The sequence below is a fragment of the Bos javanicus genome, chromosome 6, assembly GCF_032452875.1.
Source record: "Bos javanicus breed banteng chromosome 6, ARS-OSU_banteng_1.0, whole genome shotgun sequence".
Classification (NCBI taxonomy): domain Eukaryota; kingdom Metazoa; phylum Chordata; class Mammalia; order Artiodactyla; family Bovidae; genus Bos; species Bos javanicus.
In genome coordinates this window covers 26,515,952-26,539,481 of record NC_083873.1, presented here as the reverse complement: position 1 = coordinate 26,539,481, position 23,530 = coordinate 26,515,952, and the positions used below count along the sequence as shown (strand labels likewise).

The following is a 23,530-nucleotide window of genomic DNA, read 5'->3' as shown; positions in this document are numbered from 1 at the left end:
CAACTCTTCGCATGAGGTGGCCAAAGTACTGGAGTTTCAGCTTTAGCATCAGTCTTTCCAAAGAAATCCCAGGGCTGATCTCCTTCAGAATGGACTGGTTGGATGTCCTTGCAGTCCAAGGGACTCTCAAGAGTCTTCTCCAACACCACAATTCAAAAGCATCAATTCTTTGGCGCTCAGCCTTCTTCACAGTCCAACTCTGACATCCATACATGACCACAGAAAAACCAGAAGAGACTGAACTAGAGACTGTTCAGTTCAGTTCAGTGGCTCATTCGTGTCCGACTCTTTGCGACCCCATGAATCGCAGCACACCAGGCCTCCCTGTCCATCACCATCTCCCGGAGTTCACTCAGACTCACATCCATCGAGTCGGTGATGCCATCCAGCCATCTCATCCTCTGTCGTCCCCTTCTCCTCCTGCCTTAAATCTTTCCCAGCATCAGGATCTCTTCTAATGTGTCGGCTCTTCGCATCAGGTAGCCAGAGTATTGGAGCTTCAACATCAGTCCTTCTAATGAATATTCAGGATTGATTTCCTTTAGCATTGACTGGTTTGATCTCCTTGCAGTCCAAGGGACTTTCAAGAGTCTTCTCCAACACCACAGTTCAAAAGCATCAATTCTTTAGCACTCAGCCTTCTTTATGATCCAATTCTCACACCCATACTTGACTACTAGAAAAACCATAGCTTTGACTAGATGGACCTTTGTTGGCAAAGTAATGTCTCTGCTTTTTAATACACTGTCTAGGTTTCTCTTAGCTTTTCTTCCAAGGAGCAAGCATCTTTGAATTTCATGGCTGCAGTCACCATCTGCAGTGATTTTGGAACCAAAGAAGATAGTCTGTTACTGTTTCCATTGTGTTTCTCCATCTATTAGCCATGAATTGATGGGACTGGATGCCTTGATCTTAGTTTTTTGAATGTTGAGTTTTAAGCCAGCTTTTTCATTCTCCTCTTTCACCTTCATCAAGAGACTCTTTAGTTCCTCTTACCTTTCTGCCATAAGGGTAGTGTCATCTGTATATCTGAGGTTATTGATATTTCGCCTGGCAATCTTGATTCCAGCTTGTGTTTCATCCAGTCTGGCATTTCACATGATTTACTCTGCATATAAGTTAAATAAGCAGGATGACAATATGCAGCCTTGATATACTCCTTTCCCAGTTTTGAACCTGTCCATTGTTCCATGTCCAGTTCTAACTATTGCTTCCTGACCTGCATACAGATTTCTCAGGATGCAGGCAAGGTGATCTGATATTCCCATAGTAGTGGTGGCCATCTAAATCTGAATTTTCCTACACAATCAACAAAAAAGATCGGATAAAATAAAATATTCATAACCTGTGTTGGAGAAAACTAAGAACTTCACGTTACTAGGAGAGAGAGAAATAAATACCTGTATGTGGCCTACTCAGCTTCAGATCCCATTTTAGAGTTCATGAAGACTGCAGAGACTACATGGAAAAGACAAGAGGGGTTGAATCAGCAGCCCTAGGGGTGGTAATTTACAATTAAAATTGTTTTTAGAAAAATCTTACCTTGGTGGGAAAATCCTAAGATTTGGGCTTAGATTCACTTAGAGCATTGGCTGTTCGGAAATCAAAAGGAGACTTTTGTCTCCTAGGGAACACAAGACCCTAGGCAGCAGATCAGGAGAGTGCTTCTTCTGAGGATGAAATCGTTCTCCCTCGTAGGCAAGTGTCCTGTAGAAGTAAGAAAATCATGCTGTTAGAAGACACACTAATATCTCTCTTTGGCTTAGTTTCAGAAGAAGGAGCTTTCGAACTAAAAAACCGGAGAATGGATCCTAAATCTTTTCCTTACTGTATACAACTTTTATTGCTAGTTAAAGAAAAACTACACACTGAAGAGCCTGGCATGCTACAGCCCCTGGGGTCACAGAGAGTCGGACTTGACTGAGCGACCAACACTTTTACTTTTCACACACTGCCTAGGAAATTGCAGGTTATGTATGTACGTAGGTACTACAAGGAAAATGCAGAATATGAGAATTGAAACATTTTAGCTATTAAATTTTTTTCTCCTAAACCAACCATGAAGCAGTTACCAGTAACAGAACACCATGACCCATATTAAATATCCTTAAGCCTTTATAGATATGAAAAGGCAGAAGAATATATGAATAAGAAATTCAGAAACTTGGAGCCAGAGTAGATAAATACTAGGAAGATATGAAGTAAAAGTTGACTAGAAGATGAAGAAAAAGAATCATTTTAAAAATTAAGAGTAAATTACAGGGTACCAAGAGGAATAGAGATGACTGAAAATTTAATGAAGCACATTGAAGAAAATGGGTCAGATGAAGACAAAATAAAGGATCAGAGAGAAAAGGACTAATATAAAAGGTAGGCAAAAAGATCTAACATACCTGCAATTGGAATCCTTAAGGAGAAAAACAAAACATTGAAATAGAACTCATGTTTAATTGAGTATGAACTTTTCTGAAGTAGAGAACCAGAATCTATATGTTGAAAGTGCCCACCATGTGCTTGTGAAAATTGATCTTGAGGAAGTTTAGCAAAACTTTGATACTTCAAAGGTAAAAATAAATACAAAAAAGAAATCCTCCAGGCCTCCATGCTAAAAGATTAGGTTATTGTAAAAGAAAAGAAAATTAGATTGACCTCAGACTCTTCAACAACAATATGCAGAACAATTCAATATTAAAGCAGTATTTTCAGAAAACTCAAGGAATAAGAATTTGACATTGAGCCAAAGTGCTCAGTAAGTATCAAGACAATAGAAAAATTCTCCTAACCATGGAAGAACACAGGGAATACTATACTCATTAGCCTTCCAGAGGAATCTTCTAAACTTGTGCTATTCAATATAGTATCCACCCTCTGTCATGGCTGTTGAGCATTTGAAATGAGGCTAGTCTGAGCTAGTGGTCCTGTAAGTATAAAATGCATACTGTTTTTTAAAGACTTAGCAGATCCCCAAAAGCCAAATGTCTCATTAAAAGTTTTAAAATTAGTGATTATATATTGAATCTCACTTCTTAAATTTTATAAAATATTTATAAATATTTTATTTTTGTTGGAGCTTTGTAAACCATCATTTCTTGAATTATGATTTAAGAGTTAAGATTTAAGAGTTGGGCCAGCCAGTATGGTATGATGGAAATGCAACTTAGAGACAAAATCATTATCATTGTCGTCAATAAAATGCAATTGGGTTATTCAGTGGAGGAGAAGACATTTTTAAAAGAGGCCGTTTAAAATAATGAACCTTAAGTTCATTATCCTAAGGATAGAGTCTAAGGAAGTGATAGCATATAGGTCTAAGGTATATGTTAGTCAGAAGCAGGAAGTAGAGATTATACTCAAATATATTCATATTCAGGAGCTCGTAGAAACAGGGTCACAGGAAGACTTGAATCTGATTGAAATAACGAGAAAGATCATCTTGAAATCTTCCCCAGGCCACGAGATTAGTAACAGAAGATAATAACATGATACTGGGTGCTGTTTGCATTCTGTTATGTTTTTAAGCATTGTACTTCATAAGGGGCAAAGAAAGCTCCATTATGTATAATCTCAAGAAGGACTTAAGCCTCTATTAGTATTTATAGTTTGTGATTAAAGCATTGACAGAGGATTTTGGGTTTTCTTACACTAGCTAATTAACAAATGATACCATTTTTGCTTCTTAGGTTTGCTAAATATGAAAAACTTCTTACATTCTTAACAGTAAAATACATAAGACAAACGTGATTTGAAATGATGCTGTGTGCCAAATATATACTGAAAAAGATTTACCGTCCTCAGTAAAATACTAACATTTTGTATTCTAAAAGCATAGTTATACTTTTTATTCAAGTTTTCTCTTTTTTATGTCTCATTACAATTATATAATTTGGTTCACATGCTTTCTATATATATCTTATTCAAAGGACTATTCCTGATCTTGGATGGTCTGGGCCTGCGATGGCTTGGAGCAGGGCTTGGCTTTCCAGCCAGAGATTGAGACCGAGTTCTGGTGGTGAAAGCACCAGATGCTGGCCACTAGACTAGTAGTCAGTGACAAGGGCCCTGCCCCTTCAGCTTTGCAGAACAGAATTTCCACAAAGATGGAAAGTAGTGAAGCAAATAAAGTGTTTATTAAGAGGAAAAAGAGTACAGTTTGTATGGATAGACACATGGGCAGACTCAGAGGACAGTCCCTGAGTTGCGCCCTTGTGGAGGTTTAAGTCACTTACATGAGGCATTTCTTTGGGTTTTCCTTTGGCCAGTCACTTTGATGTGCCTGGTTCACAGTCCATATTTGGTATATCTCAGGATCCTTCCATGTGTGCGTGCACGTCTCTTAGCCAAGATGGATCCTACTGCAAAGGCATATGGGTAGCCTGGCATTAGTTAACATCACTCCTCTTTGACCTTCAGGGAGCTTCTATGGGCATGTGTGATCAGGAAGGTCTCCGGACTTTGGGAATGAGGGATATGTGGTCTGGGCAGGGCCTAGCCTTCTCCCTTAATTGTTCTGCTAGTCTCCGTTTTCATCTTGGAGTTTTGGTCAATAGGGAATGAATTTCCAACTGCTTTACCCTGGGGGAGGGCCATCTGCCTCCTGCTTCATTCCTATGTATTTGACATTTTTTGGTGGTTTTTGCAAATTTCTCTCATTATAACTTCCAGGTGCTTTTGTTGGAGATCAGTTTGAAAGCTATTAATGTATTGATTTTTATATCTTTATTTGTATTCAACTACCTTTGGAACTCACATGTTAGTTACAATGATTTTTTAGCTAGATCTATTGGGTTTTGCAGTCAGAACATACAACAAAGTGTTATTTTTATTTCCGCTTTCCCTTGTCACTGTAGCTGACTTACTGGAATTGGATTGGCTTGAATTGCTGGCAAAGTAGTAAATAACAATGGTATGAGTAGTATCTTAGTTTAGTTTCTGATATTAATGGCAGCCCTTATAATGCTTCACCATTCAATATAATGACTTGGTATATAATTTCCTGTTAAGAAGATAGTCTTTATTAAAGAATGATTTTCTTTAAAAAGTCAAGAGTGGGTGCCTTTAAACCATAACTCCTTAGCCTAATCAATTAGTATTAAGAATAGTAAATATTTTTATTTTTATTATTTTAAAGTTTGTTTATAATGAAATTATTTGTTGAGAGCATTAATACTAGAGGAAGTTTTTCTTTTTTTTCTTTTCTTTTTTTAAACTTTTTATTTTATATTGTAGTATAGTCAACAATATTGTGGTTGTTTCCAGTGGACAGCAAAGAGACTCAGCCATGCATATACATGTATCCATTCTTTCCCAACCTCTCCTCTCACTCATGACATTGAACAGAGTTGGTCATTGTTGGTTATCTGTTTTAACGTAGCAGTGTGTACATGTTGATTTCAAACTCCCTAACTATCCCTCCCCTCCACCATAAATTTGTTCACTTAGTCTAGGAGTCTATATCTGTTTTATATCATTTGTATTGAGATGACCATATGGTTTTTATTCTTCAATTTGTTGACTTTGTGTATCACACTTAATTGTGGATATTGAAAAATGCTTGCATCTGTGCTGGGATGTTTTTCTTCCTCTGTAATTTTTTGGAACAATTTCAAAAGAATAGATGTTAGCTCTTCTGTAGATTTTTGGTAGAATTCATCTCTGAAGCTATCAGGTCCTGGACTTTTGTTTGTTGGGAGGTTTTTAATCATGGTTTCAATTTCAGTGCTTCTAATTGGTCTGTTCACAATTTCTTTTTCTTGCTGTTTCATTCTTGGGAGACTGTACTTTTCTAAGAATTTGTCTGTTTCTTCCAGGTTGTGCATTTTATTAACATACACTTGCTTGTTGTAGTGTCTCATGATCTTTTGTATTTTTGTGGTGTCAGTTTTAACTTCTCCTTCATTTCTAATTTTATTGATTTGTGTCATCTCCATTTTTTTCTTGACATGCATGGCTAAAGGCTTATCAATTTTGTTTGTCTTTTTAAAGAACCAGCTTTTAGTTTCATTAATCTTTGCTATTGTTTTCTGTTTCCTTACTTCATTTATTTCTGCCCTGATCTGTATGTTTTTTTTTCCTCTACTAACCTTAGGTTGTGTTTGTTCTTCTTTCTCTAGTTGGCTTAAGTGTAAGTTAGGTTGTTGGAGATTTTTTTTCTTGTTTTCTGAGGTATGATTGTGTTGCTATAAAGTTCCTTCTTGGAACTGTTTTTGCTGCATCCCATAGGTTTTTGGATCGTTGTGCTTTCATTTTCTTTTGTCTCCAGGTATTTTTGATTTCTTCAGTGATCTATTGGTTGTTTAGTAGCAAATTGTTTAGCCTCCACGTGTTTGTGATTTTTTTTTATAGTTTTTTTTTCCTTATAGTGTATTTATAATCTCATAGTGCTGTGATCAGAAAAGATGCTTCATATGATTTCTTTTTTTTTTTTTTTTTGGTAAAAGTCTGTGTTGAATTTGTTACAGTGTTGCTTTTGTTTTACTTTTGGTTCTCGGCCCTGAGGCATGTGGGATCTTAGCTCCTTCACCAGGGATCAAATCTTCACCCTCTCCATGGAAGGCAAAGTCGTAACACTGGACTGCCAGGGAAGTCCCAATATGATTTCCATTTTCTTAAATTTATCAAGGCTTGCCTTGTGAACCAGCATGTGGTCAATCCTGGACAACATTCCGTCTGTAGAGGAAGTTTTTCTTAATGAAAAGTACAGTGTAGTTTTACAATCTCCAAGTCCTTGTCATTTAGTAGACTAATGAGATTCAGTATAATTTATATCTTTCTTTGTATATTCAGGGACAGACATTTACTTAATGAGAATTAGTACCTAAAGAATAAATAAAATTAATATTAATTATTATATATTTTAGACTCCATGGTTATTAAATAGTCCAATAAACAATATAGGAAATTTCTCAATTTAGTAATTTATAGCCCTCTTAATTTCAAAATTACAGTCAGTAGAGCATTAATTTTGCAACCAGATAATTGTTTGGTTGCAATTATAAGGTCATAGTATATCAGTCTTTGAACTATGTCTTTAGCTGAATGAGATATTCATTTTTTTTTTAGTTTGTATATATTACTCAATTCTGAAAATGTGAACGTGATTGCTTATTAGTCTTCTACCTTTATTTTAATAGTTTTATATAGATATGTAGTTCTGCATGTAGTTTTATATAACAGCTTCCATAGATTTCCTCTTAGATGTTTACAATGTGTGAATTTTGGTATTTCAAGATTTAATGAATTATGGATATAAATTATTTTATAAATTTAAAAATATTTTAATCCTTGACATTAAAGATAATTTTTAAAGTTTCTAACATTTAGGTTAGAGGGAAAAAAAGAAAACTAGCCAGGAAAGTAGGTAACTGTAGTAAATTCTTCTCCTTTTGGAGGTTTGATTTTATGTGAATCTAAATCCATATGAATCTACAGTTTATCTATTATGTTAAAACTGGAAGAGATGCCATACCATGGGAATATATTTATACCAAGTAAATAAACAAAAGCAAAGTTATTTCACTTTTCATTGTTACTCATTTACTTCATTTTCCATTTTTTGAGTTAAGAATGTATGTGAATATTAATAACCATCTGCAAAGATTGTTGAAATAGGGAAAATTTTTAACATTAAAGACAAAATAGAGAGTAAATGATTAACCCATTGTTTGAAATATTCGAAGTAAGGGAGGAATAGCCAGAAGGGGGGAAAAGATTCCAAATTAAGAAACACTTTTTAGAAGCACATTGAAAAAGAGTTGAAGAAATGTATGCTAAATCAGAGCTAAATCTCTTTAACTGGAAGTAAGCTACTATATTGGGCTTCCCAGGTGGTGCTAGTGGTAAAGAACCCGCCTGCCATTGCAGGAGACATAAACGATGTGGGTTCAACCCCTGGGTCAGAAAGATCCCCTGGAGAACAGCATGGCAACCCACTCCAGTATTCTTGCCTGGAGAATCACATGGACAGAGGAGCCTGGTGGGTGACAGTCCATGGGGTTGCAGAGTCAAGACGTGACCGAAGCCACTGAGCATGCGTGCACAAACTACTGTATTATCTTCTATTTGCTGTACAATAAGATCTCGATGAGGAATACTGAGGCCAGTAATATTATATGCTGTATTCTTAACTGTGTGTGGCTTGTGGTCGTTTTACTGTCTTATAACAAATCACAACATAAATTGTAGCAATAATTTTTGGCTCTGTTTCCTAAGGCTTAAAAATAAAAACAAAAAATAAGCAAATGGGACCTAATTTACTTTTAAAAGTTTTACACAGTAAAGGAAGCCATCAGCAAAATGAAAAGATGACCTACCAAATAGGAGAAGATGTTTGTAAATGATATGAATGATAGGGGTTAATATCCAAAATATATAAACAACCCATTTAACTCAATATGTTTTTCTTTAAAAAAGAACAATTTAAAAATCGAGTCAGTGAAGCCATTCAACCATTTCATTCTCTGTTGTCCCCTTCTCCTCCTACATTCAGTCTTTCCTAGTATCAGAGTCTTTTTTAATGAGTCAGTTCTTCGCACCAGGTGGCCAAAGTAGTGGAGCTTCAGGCTTCAGCATCAGTCCTTCCAATGAATAATCAGGACTGATTTCCTTTAGGTTTGATCTGAACCATTCCTTTGACTGATTTGATCTTCTTGCAGTTGAAGAGACTCTCAAGAGTCTTCTCCAACACCACAGTACAAAAGCATCAATTCTTCGGCGCTCAGCTTTGTTTATGGTCTAACTCTCACACCCATACGTGACTGCTGGATAAACCATTGCTTTGACTAGACAGACCTTTGTTGGCGAAGTAGTGTCTCTGTTTTTTAATATGTTGTCTAGATTTGTCATAGCTTTTCTTTCAAGGAGCAAGCATCTTTTAATGGACATAAGTTTGAGCAAGCTCCAGAAGTTGGTGATGGACAGGGAAGCCTACCTTGCGGCAGTCCATGGGGTTGCAAAGAGTTGGACATGACTGAGTGACTGCACTGAACTGAATTCCAAACTGAGCAGAAGACCAGAACAGACATTTTTGCAAAGAGGATATACATCTAGCTAAAAGGCACCTGAAAAAGTGCTTAACATCACTAATCGAGAAATGCAAATCAAAACCATGAGATATCAACTCATACCTGTCAAAATGACTGTCTTCAAAAAATATACAAATAATCAGTCCTGGCTGGGATGTGGAGAAAAGGGAATCCTAGTACATTGTCGGTGGGGATTGTAAATTTGTGTAGCTACTAATGAAAAAGGTATGGGGGTTCCTCAATAAACTCAAAATAGAATCACCATTGTTGTTACTCAGTCATTAAGTTGTGTTTAAATCTTTGTGACCCCGTGGACTGTAGCCCACCAGGCGTCTCTGTCCATGGGATTTCCTGGGCAAGAATACTGGAGTGGATTGCCCTTTCCTTCTCTAGAGGGTCTTCCCAACCCAGGGGACAAACCCACATCTCCTGCTTGGCAGTCAGATTCTTTACCACTGAGCCACCTGGGAAGTCCAAAACTGGAGAATGCAGGCCTTGATCCTGCTACCCTTCACATGCAAAGTGACTGCTGTGCCATTTGAGCTAGTTCCCCCTTCCCCAGCCATATTATTCAGCAATTCCATTGCTGGGTGTATATCTGAAGAAAACACTGGATCAAAAGATACATGCACTCTGATTTTCATGGCAGCATTATCTACAGTAGCCAAGATATGAAGCAATTTGAATGCCCATTGTTAGATGAATGGATAAAGAAGTGGCATGTGTATGTGTACACACACACACACACACGTGCACATTAGAAGATTCTCAGCTATAAAAAGAATGAAATCCTGCCTTTGCAACAACATTGATGAACCTAAAGAGTGTTATGCTTAGTGAAGTAAGTCACACATAGAAAGACAAACACCCTGTTATCACTTGTATGTGGAATCTAAAAAAATAAAGCAAATGAACATAACAAAACAGAAACAGACTCACAGATACAGAGAACAGACTAGTAGGTTACCTGTGGGACAGTGAGGGGAAGAGGGCACAATAGGAGTGTGGGATTAAAAGACACAGATTTCTATTTATGTGATATGTTGTACAGCACGGGGAAGTATAGCCCTTGTTTTATAATAACTTTAAATAGAGTATAATCTATAAACATTGATTTATATGCTATACGTTATAATCTATAACACATAGAATGTTGTTATAACTATATGTAACATCTAACTATAGAAATGTTATAATCTGTAAACACTTCACATGTTGTACACCTGAAACTAATAGAATGTTGTAAATCAACTGAATTTCAAAAATAAGGAAAAAATAGGCAAATAGAGAAAAATAAACACAACCTATTTACTCAAAAATCATCATTAATAACTGAGAAAATGTGAATATTTCGTGTTTTTGGTAAGAATATTTTAGGTGTAATATTCTAGGTAATATTCGTATAATGGGCTGTGTAGTGTAGAGAATATTCTCTAATTCTTTTTTTTTTTTTTAACTAGGGACTAGTAGTATTCAGTGCCTTTTGTTGTCAGATACATTCACTTGGATATTTGGGCTGTTTTATCACCAGTTAAAAAGCAAATAATGCATTGGGTAATTTCTTGGGATTTCACAAAGCTAACACACATTTAGGTTTTTTTCTTTGACTCTAGTTATACAAGGCTGTTGGAGCAGTAGTAGAGAATACTATGTGAAATTTCGTGACCCTGCAGATGAGTTATTCTGTTGGCCGAATTCCTCTTACACCAGGGCATGTGTGGGAAAGAGGTCCAGATGGTCAGCCCCTTGTTCTGGTCAAACCCTAAACAGATAAAATGAGGTCTACCTATATTATTGGGAGGCAATCTGCTTGGCTTACTGTGTACAGATTTTAATGTTAAGCCTATCCAAAAACATCTTATGAAACATCTTTCACCTTATGAAAACATCCAGAGTAATGTTTAACTGAATACGGAGATACCATGGCTCAATCAAATTGACATACAAAAGTAACCATCATGAGTGGACTCTATTCTACTGATGTATCAATGTGAATTGTGTGGCATAATAGTTGTGTATAACTGCTAGTGAGATGCCCTTAACCTTAGAGTTTTCCACAAAGGAATCTATAGTTGATTTTTACTAAGGTTGATTTCTTGACCTGCTTTTTAGTATTCTTTGTGATAAACCCCAAAATTAAACTCCAGAAGGCCAAGTAGTGGGGTTTTTTTTTTTTTTAAGAGACATCTGGATTTAAATTCTAGGTTTCAGCACACAGTGTTCTCTGGGGTGAGTTCATTTAGATGCTAGTAATTTTCTCTTCCCGTATTTCAGTGTTAGACATCTTTTCTCCTCCTTGTACTAAAGAAGCAAACAGAATGTTTTGATTTTGCTCATAATAACTTAGTTATGGATTGATCACCTTTTCTTTCTGATGTGTGCATGTGGGAGGGATGAGATAAAGGCAAGGTAATTTTCTAAAATGATTTCTGAAGGTTTAAAGAACATTTTTGCATATGTTTGCTTTTGAAAAAATGTAATCCAAGACCTGATTAGCTTAATGCAAAGTGAAAAGTTCAGTCTCTGCAGGAGCTTGTGATTGGTGATTCTACTAAAAAAAATTTCTGTTCTTCATGAGAGAATTCTTAAAATACAGGACAGTCTCTTTATAAGCTCAATCCTCTTTTCTGTTAAAAGTAATTAGAACTTCTACAACATTAATAAATACTCATCTTAAACATTAAGTTATCAGCTAGGACATTAATAAAAACTCACCTACTCCATCTTTAGTGTTCTGTGACAGCTTATACTTCCCTTTTTTGTTGCTTAGTTGCTAAATAGTGTCCTACTCTTTTGCAACCCCATGGACTGTAGCCCACCATGCTCCTTTGTCCATGGGGATTTTCCACGCAGGAATACTGGAGTGGATTGTCATTTTCTTCTCCAGGTGATCTTCGCCCGGAGATCAAACCCACGTCTCTAGCATTTTTTACTACTGAACACCAGGGAAACCCAGATACATCCCTTTAGTCAAACAACTGAATAAAAAAGGCATATAAAAACACATTAAATAAGTTTGACTAATTAATATACATTGAAATACATCCCTTTGAACTTATTTCAGTGTATATTAATTGTGTCTGTCTTTTTTATTCAGTATATATTCCTTAAAGACTGGACAGCTCTCTTCAACTGGCATTAATTGGGTCCCACCATGCATTAGTTGGGCTCCAAAATCACTACAGATGGTGACTGCAGCCATGAAATTAAAAGACGCTTACTCCTTGGAAGGAAAGTTATGACCAACCTAGATAGCATATTCAAAAGCAGAGACATTACTTTGCCAACAAAGGTTCGTCTAGTCAAGGCTATGGTTTTTCCTGTGGTCATGTATGGATGTGAGAGTTGGACTGTGAAGAAGGCTGAGCACCAAAGAATTGATGCCTTTGAACTGTGGTGTTGGAGAAGACTCTTGAGAGTCCCTTGGACTGCAAGGAGATCCAACCAGTCCATTCTGAAGGAGATCAGCCCTGGAATTTCTTTGGAAAGAAGGATGCTAAAGCTGAAACTCCGGTACTTTGGCCACCTCATGCGAGGAGGTGACTCATTGGAAAAGACTCTGATGCTGGGAGGGATTGGGGGCAAGAGGAGAAGGGGACGGCCGAGGATGAGATGGCTGGATGGCATCACTGACTCGATGGACGTGAGTCTCAGTGAACTCCGGGAGTTGGTGATGGACAGGGAGGCCTGGCGTGCTGAGATTCATGGGGTCGCAAAGAGTCGGACGCGACTAAGCAACTGATCTGATCTGATCTGATGCATTAGTTGGTACCTTGCCCTGGAGAGATTGGATAGGCAAGTAATAGATAAGTTTTAATACAGTGTAACACATTATATAGAGTTGATTACAAAGTGTTCAGAGAATCGGACTCATTTCATAGTTATAAGAGTGTTTCAAAGTATCACAGAGATAAACATTTCACCTAGGTTCTGATGGATAAATAGGTGTTGCGTTGGTATATTCTGTTATTTTTCTCCTTTTACCTGCCTTTTCCCAAACCTTTGATAGTATCACCTATCTACCTTTCCCATTTCTTAATTTTGGTAGCCTCTAGCAGCAGGCAAAAAAAAAAAAAAAAATCACCCAGTGGTTCAAAATGAAGCTATTAAAATTTAGGGTCATTAGCGTTAGCTGGTCGGAGAAGGCAGTGGCACCCCACTCCAGCATTCTTGCCTGGAAAATCCCATGGACGGAGGAGCCTGGTAGGCTGCAGTCCATGGGGTCGCTGAGGGTCGGACACGACTGAGCGACTTCACTTTCACTTTTCACTTTCATGCATTGGAGAAGGAAATGGCAACCCACTCCAGTGTTCTTGCCTGGAGAATCCCAGGGATGGGGGAGCCTGGTGGGCTGCCGTCTGTGGGGTCGCACAGAGTCGGACATGACTGAAGCGACTTAGCAGCAGCAGCAGCAGCAGCCTTAGCTGGTAGTGGTTTTTCATATTCCTTCTTTGTAGAATATATTTTTCTCCTTTTTCTGCTGAGAACATGCTTTATTGGTTTCCAAACACAGCTTAAATGTTAACCTTATTTATGGAAATTTCCATGGTCTTCATGGAGCTGTGATTGCTACTCATTATACATTATATGTAACTTCCATGGTGGTATCAATCACATAAAATTGTGATAATTTATTTACATCTCTCTGTCTCTCACTAGACAGCTCACTGAGGGTATGATTTGTTTCCTCTAGCTTATACTCCCAATATAGTAGGGACTCAGTAAAAATACGTCATCTGTGGGTAATCTCATCTACTCCATGTCTTCAGCTACCAATAGGCTCTGACACCTTGGAAACAATGACAGCATTGTGTGTGAATATTGGGAAAGAGGGGTGAATTTGATTAAGCAGGAACAGGGAGTGCTGGATTTTGAAAATACAGTGTATTTACCTAGGTAACGTGAGGGCACAAGGACTATGGGAAGAACATCCCAAGCAATGGAAGCTACATAGACAGTTTCACAGGGAAGAAACCTAGTTCAAACAGAAACTGAAAAAAGTTTGGTGTAACTAGCAAAAAGGATCCATTCAGGGAAGGGGCTGGAGATGATAATTGGAAAGGGAATAGGGGTCAAATTATGAAAGGACTTTGATGCTCTGTGTCTTAGTCCACTTGGGTCACTGTAACAAAATAGCCTAGACTGGGTGGTGTTTCTCACAGTTGAGGTGACAGGTAAGTCCAAGACCACGACACCAGAAGATTTTGGTGAGGGCCTGCCTTCTGTTTCATAGATGGCTGTCTTCACTAGAACCTCACGTGGTGGAAAAAGCAAGGCATCTCTCTGGGGTCTCTTTTTGTAAGGTCACGGATCCCATCAATGAAGACTCTGCCCTGTGATGTACACATGCCAACCTCTTTGGCTTTGTTTACTTTGTATTGTTCCCTAAGCTATTTCACAAGAGGATGGAGATGGATCTTCTACTGAAAAGATTCCTTCACTGTGTTTCGCTATACAGTATCCTTATTCTCTTAGTATGAAGTAGAGAAATCCACATTTACTTTATTTTTAGGGACCATATTTTCAGTAATCACTCTGAAATTGTAGTTGAACAGTTCTAGTTATATACTCTGCTTTTACCACATTCATTAGTATTGCTCCTCTTGGTATATACTTTGTCAGTAAATATCTTCCATTTTTTAACTATATAGCTTAATTTTTAGCAACTACTTTTGACCTAGTTAGTGATAACTTTAAAGAAAATAGTTAAAACTAGCAGATCTCCCTACTTATTCTAGTGATGATTTCCAAACACATAACTTCTCCAACTCCCACAGCTTACATTATCTCTGGAATTGAAATGACTGCAAGACTGTCAAAAATCATTTATTGTAATTTTATAAAATGACTCTCTCAACTTAATCTTTTAGTAAAACCTCTCTTGGTGAGTCATTGTACGAATAGGTCTTTGTCCTACCCTCTTTGTTTTCATGACTGTATCTATCCTTTTCTCTTCTACATTTCATATTCCTTTTATTTGCTTAAAATCCATGTTGGGGAGGAAAAAGTTCTCATCAGTGAAAGAGCATTTTGTAACGTCTCCCCACCATGTACTTCCATTTTCTTTTAGAAACACTAATTTCTCATTTGTAAGGCCTTTAATCTTCTTATACCCAGCATACTCTTCTTATGTGTTTTAAATCTATTTTAAATGTTTCAATTTCTCTGTACGCAGTTCCCTTTCTCTCCTTCAATCACTGAGTCAGTTTATCTGTCTCAAAATACTGTGCATCCCTTTCTCACTCAATTGTTTTACTTTAATTCTTATTTCTGCAAAATGTGTTAAATAAAAATATTTATCACATAATAACTTGGCGAATCTGGTCAAGGTGTTGTTAGTACTATATATCTTCTAAATTAACATTTGTGGTGGGAAGAGCCCAGGATTAGGTATCAGAAAACTGGTTTGTTGTTACTTTTCCAGTATAATCATATGACCTTATTTGTAGTATGAAGGAAACAGTCTATCATGCCTATGTCACATAGTTATTTTAAGAAATGAGTTTTTATGATAGTATCTTTAAAAGATCAAATAGCCTTCAGTCAGGTACCTTTAAATGAGGACACTATACCTCTGTGTAGGAATTAGTTAAAAGTCATGGGGTGAGTGGCATTTCAGAGAGGGAAGTAGTAAGAAGATATGAAATGGTTAATTTGGATCTCTATAATTTAGTGTGGCAAGAATCAGTGGAGGAGTATCCGGAGATATGGTTGGAAAATATCATGGATGTGCTTTAAAAGTTAGAGACGATCATTTAAAGATTTAAAGTAGGGGAGTGACATAAAATTTGTATTTCCAGAAGCTTATTCTGCAGTCAGTGTAGATGACAGATGGAGGGAGGCTAGAGTTAGGGAGACTCTTGAGGAGGCTGTTGCATTTAATAAAGGTCAGAATTGAGAACTGGAAGTAACATGAATTTAACAAGTAAAGAATAGATGCAAAAGATGCTAATCACATGGGATCTATGGAACTTACACTCTGATTAACGTGGGTGGTAGAAAGGCATTTATTAAAAGAGAAAAATTTATAATCCTTCTTGGGCTTCTGGCTTAGCTGGGTTCCCTGCCATGAACTGCTATGGAGAATAAAATGAAACGAAAGAGGAGGATTGATTTGAGGAATGTTTGAACTTGAGGTATTTATTCCATATCCAAGTGCACATGCTTTGTTTTAGTTGGATGAAGGGAGAGAGAATTTGGGACTTGTCTTTGTAGTAGTAAATGAAGCCTTGGATTTGAATCAGATTTCTCAGGCACGGGGCCAGGTCTCTTGTTATACCTTATTCTAAAAGTCTGTCCCTTGAGAAATAAATAGTTCCCCAGAGACAAGGATACACATGGCCCCTGAGTCATGTTCCTGGTCCTTGCTGTCAATCCCAAATCTGAGTCTTCTCTTCACAATCAGTCACAAGAATCCTTGGACATGTAAATGAAACTAAGAGTTTCCTATCGTTCTTATAACTAGAAGTAAACAATACTATAAATATAATCCAAGTACATTTTTAATCTAGTAGAGTCATAGTAATAACAGTCTTTATTTTTGTTTTTCTGTCTTGGAGTTTACTGTAAATTGGTTATCAAATGCTTTTCATTAATTTATCCTCATGAAAGCAGATGCTAACGTAACATCATAAATTCAGCTTATGATAGTAACATACCTGAAAACCCCTTCTTGATATATAATTATAATGCCAATTATTTTAATGTATTTACTTGGCAGCTTTTTTGGGAACTTGAGCCTTTCTCCAGCCATATCTTCAATTATGAGTCCTTCCCATTCCACCTGTTCCCTGCCTTCTGCTGGCTTTCGCCTTGAGACATTATGAGTTGTGCTTTAACTTCTCCTCTCCCTATAGCATTGTAGCCCAGCTTCTTGATTTACTTTTCTTTCAAGCTTATCTGACCCTATTCCTGGTTGGTTTTTTTTTTTCCTTTCTGACTCTGACAATTTCACAACGAAGCTGCGTTTTTGCCATCGGGAGGTCAGGCGGAGTCTGAACATACGACTGCAAAGACCAGAATGAGTGCCTGCACAACTGCAAGGGCACTATAATGGCTGTGGCTCCCACAGACATTATTTTTGAGAAGCAGTTGCCCTTCGTATCTGGGTCCTTCAAAATTCAAGGACTGCCAGCTGCCTGTAATTTGTAGACATACTCAAACATTTTTATGGCTGCACCTAAATGTGAAGGGGGGAAGTTGGATCGATTCCTGCAAACATTTAAAAGGAGTGCATTTACAGTGTCAGTAGTGGTCTGGGTAAAGATAATGAAAAGTATACCTTTTTTTTTTAGAACTGATCACAGCATTTTTTTTTTTTGCAAGCAGTCAATCAGCCATTCATTTAGACCTGCATACACCACACTCACTGACTCCCTTAAAATCATTTCAAGGGTGTTCACAGATATCAGAGAAAATGTTTAGTTCACAGATACACACTGAAATATGGAGTAGAATGCCAGTGTAGAAAGGATACATGGAGTGAGACTGAAACTTTGTAATTATTTATTGGATAGTGGCAGTTTAACAATAAGCGGTATTTGACTCTCTGTTTTCATGCCAGATGAAAGAAGATAATTCCCAGCTGTTTCATTTAAATTCTAGACCTACATAAAAATCCACATGATAACAAATAAATAGAACTCTTTTTCAGTTTTTCTAAATGGTAAATCAGATTTATATGAAAACCAGATTATATTTTCTCTGACAATAGTATTAAAAAAGATACTATCCCCAAATCTTGATTCATTGTATTACAACTATCCTTCCAATACTTTGGATTGTAATTCATGGAAATCCATCAGAGTGCAAGAGTTTTGTATTGTTTTCTTTTATTCCCCTTGCCCCTGACATTAGCTCTGATGTTAAGCCATTCTTTTAGTTATAGTTAAAATGAGACATGCATGGGTGATTTGCAGTTAACTCCTCGCCTCCACACACACAAATGCCTCAGCCTCACATCTAATCATGATTCATGCCTTATGCCAGATTCTTGCTGTCATCCCAGCACCAGCAGATGGTGGGACATGACCCCTGGGGCAGTCTGCCCCAGTGTTCTAAGGTTGTACATCTTTTGGTAGCAATGGTCAGAAAAGGAAGAATTTTAACGTGGCAAATTGAGTTTTTCTTTTGACGTCTTGCTTTAAAAAAATAAATTAATGGAAATTTGGTGTCAGATGTTCAGGTGGTACCATAAAAACTTATTTTTTAATCCCAGAAACAAAAGTGAAAAGGCACATTGTATTTTATAAATGGGCTTGCTGAAAGAAAGGACAGCTGCTGTGTTTATATTTTATCATGCAAACTCTACATTTGTAATAATCTGAATTGCGAGAAATGAGTAACAGCATACAAAAAGACAAATTTCATTGATTTATGCTTAAGTACGTTTTCTGTTGTAAAGAATGGCACCAGTGGATGCCAGATGACACACATTGAATTGTTAGTGTAGTTGAGTTTGAATTTGCTCCTTATGCTCTATGATGAGTATGATTGGTGACTTTAGGCAAGTTTGCTTCATCTTTCTGGACCTCTGTTTCTTCACCTAATAAAAAACGTTGTTTTAAAGTGTCTCCAAAATAATCCTTTTTATTACAGAACGTAAAATGTAAGAAACCAAAATGCTATTAGCTGCTTTAAAGTGTACTAGGCCTATGGTAGAAAAAGGAAATGCATGGATGGAGTTTAAACATTAACTAATCCTCATTACTTGATCTTTTGTACTGGATAGATAAACATACACATAACTACAGTATTTGCAAAGGAATGTTTTTAAGATAATAAATCCATGGAATTTTTACAATTTTCAATTTTTACAAATTTTTCCGTGTAATTTTCTGTTGATGCAGCCATTAATTCTAGCTTCTCCTGATGACGTTAAGATTATTAAAGCTCTCTAACCCAGAGTCCTGGGTAGTCGTGGGTTGCACAGAACATTGCTGTTGAGCTTGTTGACCAGAACCTATGACCAGGGCTACATTTTGCATTCAGTAAGCATGCACATACAGTTACACGTGCATGTGGAACTCAGTGTTTTACCTTACTATGCAGGAACAAAAATTTTTTCTATTCTTTTGTTGTAGATATTGTAAATTCTATTTCTCTTTTTAAGGAATTGCTGGTCCTTATTCACCAAATTGATTTCAGGGTTCTTAATGGATTGGGACACACAGTTTGAAAAACACTGAGCTGAACAATCAGCAATTACTGTAAAGAAATAATTATTTTTTAGACTTTCTCAAATTATTAAAAATGATTTCCTACTCTATTGATCACAGCAGCTGTCATTTACTTAACAAGAAATCTTTAGAGTCCTTTTATTTATATGTGTATTCAAAGGCTATAAAAGATATTGAGGAGATACACATAGAAACAACATTCAAATAGAATGTTCTGGGGAGTCTGTGAGTTTCAAATAGCTTTGGACGGCCTGTCTTTTACCGTTCAGAGTTGTGTTCCTGTTTTGCTGGAAGATTGGCGTAGGGTGTCTTGCATGGGAGTTTGCTGTTTTTGGGTGGAGCTTGGTCTCAGGGTAGGTATGGGAGGCTTTTGGGTGGGCTTTCGTCTATTAATGTTCCCCAGTGTCAGGAGTTCTGTGATGGTCCAAAGTTCTGGAGTTGAGCCTCCTGCCTCTTGTTTTGGTCCCCCTCTTATGGTAACATCAAGAGTCTTCCCTCCAAACAGCACAGAAGGCAAAACCCCTAGGTTAATGGTGAAATGACTTTCCAGAGCCAGGAACACCCAAAGAGATTCATAGTTTATATATATAAAGAAGAGAGGAGGGAAATAGAAGTGACTGGGGGGAGAAAAGGGAGAGTCAAAAGGGAAGAGAGCCATCAAGCCAGTGATCAGATCCTTCATTTTGAAGAGGCTGGTTTGCCTTTCTGGTATCTGGGTCCTCCGCCAGCGTTCAGAAGTTGTTTTGTGAAAGTTGCTCCACACACAGGTGATCTTTTGATGTATTTGCGGGGGAGAAAGTGGTTTCCCTGTCTTATTCTTCTGTCATCTTGGGATTGCCCCCTAAACAGAATGTTTTAATGAGCCTTATAACTTCCTATTTTTAAACACTTGGCATTCCTCTTCACTGTTCAAATAGTAATTTTAGATTTTGTTTCCTTGAGCTTTTATTTCCATCATCGCTCCAGGTGTTACTATTCCAGGTGTACATCATTCCAGTTACTGTTTAATAGGTCATACTTTTTTACATGAAGTGGCTTTGTTTCATGCAAAGGCTCTTCATTTGTAGTTTAACAAAGATGGAAAGCAAAGAAAAGAAGTAGGCCTCTTGAATTTCTATATAACCATATAGAATTCGGAATGAAAGTGAAAGTCACTCAGTCGTGTCCGACTCTTTGCAACTCCATGGACTGTATAGTCCCTGGAATTCTCCAGGCCGGAATACTAGAGTGGGTAGCCTTTCCCTTCTCCAGGGGATCTTCCTAACCCAGGGATTGAACCCAGCTCCTGCATTGCAGGTGGATTCTTTACCAGCTGAGCCATCAGGGAAGCCCAGAATTCTGAATACCGTGGCCTTATTGCTGCCTAAACTACTTCCGTTTTTCATTAGTGGTATTTTGAATAAGTTATGTGAGAAACACAGTAATCATATGGAACTGAATAGTCTCTTCTGTCACTCCATGTAAAATGATATGAGGTGAGTTTTTCGCACATGTAGTTAATTGCCACTTTTAATTGCTGTAGCATTATTGGACGTCATAGAATTTATATATATATAATAATACACTATTAGGAAACTCAAGGGAAGTAGAAAATAAAGCATTCCTACTCTGAATAGACAGGATTGGAAATAACATTGAAAAGTAAGTCTGGGATGCAAATGGTATATTCAGAAAGGATTCCTTTGTAATCTGACTGTAGGTTTACAAAAGATTGTATTGAAAAGTGTTTTGCATAGGGAAAAACCTGAAGATAAAAGCAGCTTTTGGAACTGAAGATAATTTTATATAAATACACACATTTTAATATAAATAATTTCTACTATAGATGGTGAAAATTCTTTAAGAATTTACTGTAGACGTATTTGTCAGTGTTAGTGTTGAAGAGGTTCACTGAAGCTCTTTGTATGTATCTCTTTCAGATATGGAAACAAGTGAAAAAATCCAAGGAAGTGGAATACTTCAAGTGTTTGCAAGTCTGTTGATTCCACAGTCCTCCTGCACAGCCAAAGTAGCTAACGTCATAGCAGAAATAGCCAAAAATGGTGAGGTTTTCCTCAAGAACTTTTCTGCTGGGAACATCTTCAGTTTTACACCCTATCTGTCAGTATGTTTTATTAATTTATGTTTCCATTTTATAGATTAGACCTTTTTTTAAAAAAATTTCTCTATTTTTCTTTCCATTAACTTTTTTTCATGTAATTGTTTAAAATGACTGTAGTCATTCTGTTCATATATTTCCCATTTGCTGTTCCATTCTGTCAGAGTAGAGTTAAAGAATAGCACTGCTCATCCCTGCTGTACCTGAATCGTTTATTACTTTGGTTATGGGATTCTTGAATTGTCACTGAGTCATGTGTCTTCATTGTCACAGGAGACCTTACCTTTTTCAGTGTATATGTTGTTTTACGTTATATCCAGATAAACTCACTTTTTCTTGTCTGACCTACCGACATGGCACTGGACTGCAGTAGTGCAGTCAGAATACATACTGTGTTTTCTGAGTTCACCTTCATGAGAAGCATTTATTTCTTAAGTGTCCATGTAAATATACTCTGGAGAAACAACCTCAAAGCGTGGATTATATAATAGCCATCCTGTTACATATGGTTTATATCCAAGGGGGAAGGGATGCTTTGGACGATATTTCAGGGATATTTTGTAGCAGAAATATTTGTATCTGATTTTAATTCAGTCAATTTAAGAAAAACACTAGCTTAAAATTTGTTTTTTCACTTTTAAACTTTAGAATTACTTTACTGGTTTCTGCTATACATCAGCATGAATCAGCCACAGGTATACATACATCCCTTCCCTCTGAATCCTTCCTTCCATTTCTCACACTCCTAGGTGGTCAGAAAGCACTGGGTTGAGCTCCCTGTCTGCAGGCTTAGTCACTCAGTCATGTCCAGCATCTTGTGGGCTGCCGTTGCCCCACAGCACATTCCCACTTGCTGTCTGTCTTGCGTATGGGAATGTGTGTGCTTCCTGCTACTCTCTCAGTCCACCCCACCCTCTCCTGCTCCCACTGTGTCCATCGGCGTCTCCACTGCTGCCCTAGGTTCATCAGTACCATCCTTCTAGATTCCATACACATGCATTAATAGATAATATTTGTCTTTCTGTTTCTGACTGACTTCACTGTACAATAGGCTCCAGGTTCATCTACCTCGTTAGGACTGACTCAAATGCATTCTTTTTTTATAGCTAAGTAATATTCCATTGTATGTATGTACCACAATTTCTGTATCCATTTATCTGTCAGTGGACATCTAGGTTGCTTCCATGTCCTAGTTATTGTAAAAAGTGCTGCAGCAAATATTGAGGTACCTGTATCTCTTTCAGTTATGGTTTTCTCAGGGTATATTCCCAGGAGTGGGATTGTTGAGTCATATGGTAATTTTATTCCTAGTTTTTTAAGGAATCTCCACACTGTTCTCCATAGTGGCTGTGTCAGTTTACATCCCCACCAGTGCAAGAGGGTTTCCTTTTCTCCACATCCTCTTCAGCATTTATTGTTTGTAGATTTTTTAAATGATGGCTGTTCTAACCAGTGTGAGGTGATACATCATTGTAGTTTTGATTGGCATTTCTCTAATAGCGAGGGATGTTGAGTATCTTTTCATGTTTGTCCTTCTGTATGTCGTCTTTGGAGAAATGTCTGTCTAGGTCTTCTACCCATTTTTGATTGGGTCGTTTGCCTTTCTGGATTTGAGGTGCATGAGCCGCTTGTATATTTTGGAGATTAATCTTTTGTCAGTTGTTTCCTTTGCAGTTATTTTCTCCCATTCTGAGGGTTGTCTTTTAATCTTGTTTACTGTTTCCTTTGCTGTGCAAAATGTTTTAAGTTTAATTAAGTCCCATTTGTTTACTTTTGTTTTTATTTCCATTACTCTATGAGATGAGATATTGCTTATGTTTTCCTCTAAGAGTTTTATAGTTTCTGGCCTTAAATTTAAATCTTTAATCTATTTTGAGTTTATTTTTGTGTATGGTTTTATAAAGTGTTCTAGTTTTATTCTTTTACAGGTAGCTGTCCAGTTTTCCCAGTACCCCTTATTGAAGAGGTTGTCTTTTCTCTATTGTATATTCTTGCCTCCTTTGTGAAAAAATAAGGTGCCCATAGGTGTATGGGTTTATCTCTGGGCTTTCTGTCTTGTTCCATTGGTCTATATTTCTGTTTTTGTGCCACTCCTGTTCTGTCTTAATGACTGTAGTTTTGCAGTATAGTCTGAAGCTAGGAAGGTTGATTCCTCCAGTTCCATTCTTTTTTCTCAAGACTGCTTTGGCTATTCAGGGCCTTTTGTGTTTCCATGCAAATTGTGAAATTTTTTG

General features: G+C 37.2%; 1 protein-coding gene across 7 annotated transcripts in view; it reads left to right on the top strand.

Annotated features, from left to right (window-relative positions):
* RAP1GDS1 (Rap1 GTPase-GDP dissociation stimulator 1) overlaps positions 1-23,530 on the top strand; it is a 148,626-nt gene that overhangs the window by 52,994 nt on the left and 72,102 nt on the right. For all 7 annotated transcript variants that reach the window (XM_061419601.1, XM_061419597.1, XM_061419598.1 and 4 more), the window contains exon 3: positions 21,118-21,240. In XM_061419601.1, the coding sequence (XP_061275585.1) occupies positions 21,118-21,240 (123 nt within the window). The remainder of the gene's footprint in view (positions 1-21,117; positions 21,241-23,530) is intronic.